General features: G+C 43.1%; 1 protein-coding gene across 1 annotated transcript in view; it reads right to left on the bottom strand.

Moving 5' to 3' along the window:
• The window catches only part of LOC128662490 (solute carrier organic anion transporter family member 1A2), a 166877-nt gene extending 161643 nt beyond the window's left edge, over positions 1-5234 (bottom strand). The window contains exon 1 of the mRNA XM_053716274.1: positions 5156-5234. Coding sequence (XP_053572249.1) covers positions 5156-5212 — 57 coding nt within the window. The 5' untranslated portion in view covers positions 5213-5234. The remainder of the gene's footprint in view (positions 1-5155) is intronic.
• Between the last annotated feature and the right edge of the window lie 229 nt (positions 5235-5463).

The following is a 5463-nucleotide window of genomic DNA, read 5'->3' on the forward strand; positions in this document are numbered from 1 at the left end:
ACGATTTATAAGATGGCAATGTATCATACTTTTGTTATAAATTAAATATTAAAGTGTATTGATATTTACAGCATTTAAGAATGGAAACTAATATGTTCTTAATTGTTTTTATGTTTTAAATGTTTTTACGTCTCTTCATCTGTATGTGTAAGTGTCGCCCGATAGGTGGAGCAGAGGATGAATGTTAACCAATCGAATACACCGACTAATACATTTGAACTTAATGATCACCAATAAACTTGGAAAAGCAAGCATAAAAAGCACCAACTGGAAATGAATGAATCTCCTTGTAAAAGCTGGAATTGCCCAGGGAAATGTACGTCAGAGTTAATCGCTTACATTGACTAGTCACAAGGATTGTTAAATGGCTGCTATCTTGAACTCGCTGTGTTCGTATGTGATCCTGTTATGTTATGTTGCAGTTTCTGTGCGAGCCCTGTATGCTGCAGTTTCTGCGTGAGCCCCGTCTGCTGCAGTTTCTGTGTGAGCCCCATATGCTGCAGTTTCTGCTCGAGCCCCGTATGCTGCAGTTTCTGCGTGAGCCCCGTCTGCTGCAGTTTCTGTGTGAGCCCCGTATGCTGCAGTTTCTGCTCGAGCCCCGTATGCTGCAGTTTCTGCTCGAGCCCCGTATGCTGCAGATTCTGCGTGAGCCCCGTATGCTGCAGTTTCTGCGCTAGCCCTGTATGCTGCAGTTTCTGCGCGAGCCCTGTATGCTGCAGTTTCTGCGCGAGCCCGTATGCTGCAGTTTCTGCACGAGCCCTGTATGCTGCAGTTTCTGTGTGAGCCCCATATGCTGCAGTTTCTACGCGAACCCCGTATGCTGCAGTTTCTGCGCGAGCCCTGTATGCTGCAGTTTCTACGTGAGCCCCGTATGCTGCAGTTTCTGCGCAAGCCCTGTATGCTGCAGTTTCTGTGCGAGCCCCTTATGCTGCAGTTTCTGCGCTAGCCCTGTATGCTGCAGTTTATGCGCGTACTCTGTATGCTGCAGTTTCTGTGTGAGCCCCATATGCTGCAGTTTCTGCGCGAGCCCTGTATGCTGCAGTTTCTGAGCGAGCCCCGTATGCTTCAGTTTCTGTGCGAGCCCCGTATGCTGCAGTTTCTGCGAGAGCCCCATATGCTGCAGTTTCTACGTGAGCCCCGTATGCTGCAGTTTCTGCGCGAGCCCTGTATGCTGCAGTTTCTGCGTGAGCCCCGTATGCTGCAGTTTCTGCGCGAGCCCTGTATGCTGCAGTTTCTGAACGAGCCCCGTATGCTGCAATTTCTGCGTGAGCCCCGTATGCTGCAGTTTCTGTGTGAGCCCCGTATGCTGCAGTTTCTGCGCGAGCCCTGTATGCTGCAGTTTCTGAACGAGCCCCGTATGCTGCAATTTCTGCGTGAGCCCCGTATGCTGCAGTTTCTGTGTGAGCCACGTATGCTGCAGATTCTGCGCGAGCCCTGTATGCTGCAGTTTCTGCGCGAGCCCTGTATGCTGCAGTTTCTGTGCGAGCCCCGTATGCTGCAGATTCTGCGTGAGCCCCTTATGCTGCAGTTTCTGTGTGAGCCACGTATGCTGCAGATTCTGCGTGAGCCCCGTATGCTGCAATTTCTGCATGAGCCCCGTATGCTGCAGTTTCTGTGTGAGCCACGTATGCTGCAGATTCTGCGCGAGCCCCGTATGCTGCAGATTCTGCGTGAGCCCCTTATGCTGCAGTTTCTGCGCTAGCCCTGTATGCTGCAGTTTCTGCGTGAGCCCCGTATGCTGCAGTTTCTGCGCGAGCCCTGTATGCTGCAGTTTCTGAACGAGCCCCGTATGCTGCAATTTCTGCGTGAGCCCCGTATGCTGCAGTTTCTGTGTGAGCCACGTATGCTGCAGATTCTGCGCGAGCCCTGTATGCTGCAGTTTCTGCGCGAGCCCTGTATGCTGCAATTTCTGTGCGAGCCCCGTATGCTGCAGATTCTGCGTGAGCCCCTTATGCTGCAGTTTCTGTGTGAGCCACGTATGCTGCAGATTCTGCGTGAGCCCCGTATGCTGCAATTTCTGCATGAGCCCCGTATGCTGCAGTTTCTGTGTGAGCCACGTATGCTGCAGATTCTGCGCGAGCCCTGTGTGCTGCAGTTTCTGCGCGAGCCCTGTATGCTGCAGTTTCTGTGCGAGCCCCGTATGCTGCAGATTCTGCGTGAGCCCCTTATGCTGCAGTTTCTGCGCTAGCCCTGTATGCTGCAGTTTCTGCGTGAGCCCCGTATGCTGCAGTTTCTGCGCGAGCCCTGTATGCTGCAGTTTCTGCGTGAGCCCCGTTTGCTGCAGTTTTTGCGCGAGCCCTGTATGCTGCAGTTTCTGTGTGAGCCCTGTATGCTGCAGTTTCTGTGCGAGCCCTGTATGCTGCAGTTTCTGCGTGAGCCCCGTTTGCTGCAGTTTCTGCGCGAGCCCTGTATGCTGCAGTTTCTGTGCGAGCCCCGTATGCTGCAGTTTCTGCGTGAGCCCCGTATGCTGCAGTTTCTGTGTGAGCCACGTATGCTGCAGTTTCTGCGCGAGCCCCGTATGCTGCAGTTCCCACGGGAGCCCCGTATGTTGCAGTTTCCGAGCGAGCCTTCAGGTTAGCCGGAAACAAGAGTTAAGACGCAGCGGTTTTAAGACCGCTGCTCCTTTACTCGTCAGCCACCTCTGAGGTGGTGGACAGCAATCATTCCGATCAGATACAATCGGGATGATTGACACCCCCTGCTAGCGGGGAATGTACAGGGGGCGGTATTGCAGAAGCATTTTACGAGAAATGCTTGTAAAATGATAAATGCTACAGCATACGCTATCTGCATTTATCGATGTGTGGCAGACATGATCAGCTACAGCGCCCGCACAATGTTAAACCGGCCCCAAAGAGCGCGTCCATATCTTTGTAAGCTGTTTTTTCCCCTTAGTGACCTATGTCTGTTTTTAATACATTTTGTATGCTGTGAACCAGGAGGTGTTTATATAAAGAGCTAACACTAAGAGCTAAGTTATAGCTATGGAAAACGTGCGTGATGTACTGTGTTACGCTATGATTGCTATTTTCTTTCATTTGAGGATTACTTCTGAGGGTCTATAAGAACAAGAATAAAGTTTGCACTTGCATCTTATATCAGAGGACTCTATGACTGTTTATATTTGATAGTTGATTTTTTCATGGTCTGTATTAGATTTCATTTATATTTATTTTACTTTATGTGCATTTGTGTTTTTTTCACCATTGTGATACATTTTCTTTTTTATTATATATCATTAAACCATTACCATTACCCTTACGCATTTCTGCTTTCCCCACTTTACAGTTTCTGTTGAATTTCCAAAATTATAATGGAAGAAAACACAGCAAAAAAACTTAAGATGAAAAATAAAGAGAAATATAGAGCATTAGCATTTTTATTAAATGTCTTCTATTTTACTGTATATTTAACCACTGCCACTTCATATCTGTATACAGATGGTCAGCCAATCAGAAACAGGCATACATGCATATGCTCCTATCACTGGCTGTATCATCATTTTAAAATTATTTGTAAAACATCATTAAAAAGATTTCACTATCTTTTTATTTTACTTTTTTAAATATCCATTTCTCTGCTCAGGCTTAAATGGATAGGAAAACCAACAGCAGCAATTTTAAACAACTTTCTAATTTACTTCTGTTGTCAAATGTTCTTTGTTCTCTTTGTGTCTTTTGTTATAAAGCAGAAAAGTACTCTTATGAGTGTGCACGTGTCTGCAGCAGTGTCCATTTGCAAGAGCACTAGATGGCAGCATGATTGCCTGGCTACCTAGGTATCTCTTCAACAAATTAATAATAGAAGTCAATTGGAAACTTTTTAACAATTGTATTCTCTGTCTGAATGTTTTACTCCGATCCCTTTGGGGAGGGAAGTTCTGCTCCACCAATAACGTTCTGTGTTTATCAGCCAATCACACAAGAGCTTTTCCCTTTTAAATGAAGCCATAAAATAAGCTTAAAGGGACACTGAACCCAATTTTTTTATTTCATGATTCAGACAGAGCAGACATTTTAAGCAACTTTCTAATTTACTCCTATTATCAAATTTTCTTCATTCTCTTGGTATCTTTATTTGAAATGCAGGAATGTAAGTTTAGATGCCGGCCCATTTTTGGTGAACAACCTGGGTTGTTTTTGCTGATTGGTGGATAAATTCATCCACCAATAAAAAAGTGCTGTCCAGAATATGAGCCAAAAAAAAAGCTTAGATGCCTTCTTTTTCAAATAAAGATAGCAAGAGAACATTTTTTTTTTATTAGGAGTAAATTAGAGCAGCAATTTTAAGCAACTTTCTATCTGAATCACGAAAGAAAATGTTTGGGTTTAGTGTCCCTTTAAATTGACATGAAACCCAATTTGTTTCTTTCCTGATTTAGAAAGAGCAGTCATTTTAAATAACTTTCTAATTTACTTCTATTTTCTAATTTGCTTCATTCTATTAATATCCTTTGCTTAAAAGCATATCTAGATAGGCTCAGTAGCTGCTGATTGGTGGCAGCACATAGATCCCTCGTGTGATTGGCTCTCCCATGTGCATATCTATTTCTTCAACAAAGGAAATCTAAAGAATTAGGCAAATTAGATGACATAAGTAAATTGGAAAGTTGCTTAAAATGGTCTCTATCTGAGTCATGAAAGAAAATGTTTGGGTTTCATGCAGTAAAATCTGGCAACTCTGACTTGAACCTGAAATGTAATTTTTTAACAGCAGAAAACTGCAAATGAACATAGGAAATAAAATGGGGGAGATGAAATGGTCGACATGCACAGAGCAATGTGTTCACTGCAGAGAAAGTGAGGTACCATGTGACCCATGAGAAGAAACCCTTTTGTGATACAAAGTGATGCACGGCTGATACCTTTAATAACCAACGTAGGGATCAGCAGCACTAAGGACAAGTCTGGGGCTACGTCATCAACTCACTGGTAAATACATTTGTCATAAATGTTTCACACAAAGTAACCAAATTAAAGCAAAGTATAAACACTTCCAAGTTTAACAAAAACAAAATAGAAATAAAATGAAAGTGTTGAAAGTTAAAACAATTCTTTGTATCTGCTGAAAGTCTGAAGTTACAGTTTATAAGCAGAGAAATGTTACTGTTTTTTTTTTACAAATAAACACAAACAGCACTAATTTATTTACAGACCTTTAGTTTTGGCACTTGACATCTTTTCTTTCCAGATGAATTTCCAGTTTTCTTCATGATTTCTTATTGTTAATTTGTTATTTCTTTAGACTTTTCTGTAATTAACATAATAAAAAGATAAATTAATTACAAGTTAAAACGTATATAGATTAATAAATGTACTTTGGGGACTCTTTACAAACAAACTATAAACTATTTCAGGGATTGATAAGATGGTGCTGGGATCACAAAAATCAAAACTTAACAGCTTACCTCATTAAAGGGACATAAATGAACAACATGAAAATGCACTAATGTTTGTATATAAC

The sequence above is a fragment of the Bombina bombina genome, chromosome 6 (assembly GCF_027579735.1).
Source record: "Bombina bombina isolate aBomBom1 chromosome 6, aBomBom1.pri, whole genome shotgun sequence".
NCBI lineage: Eukaryota > Metazoa > Chordata > Amphibia > Anura > Bombinatoridae > Bombina > Bombina bombina.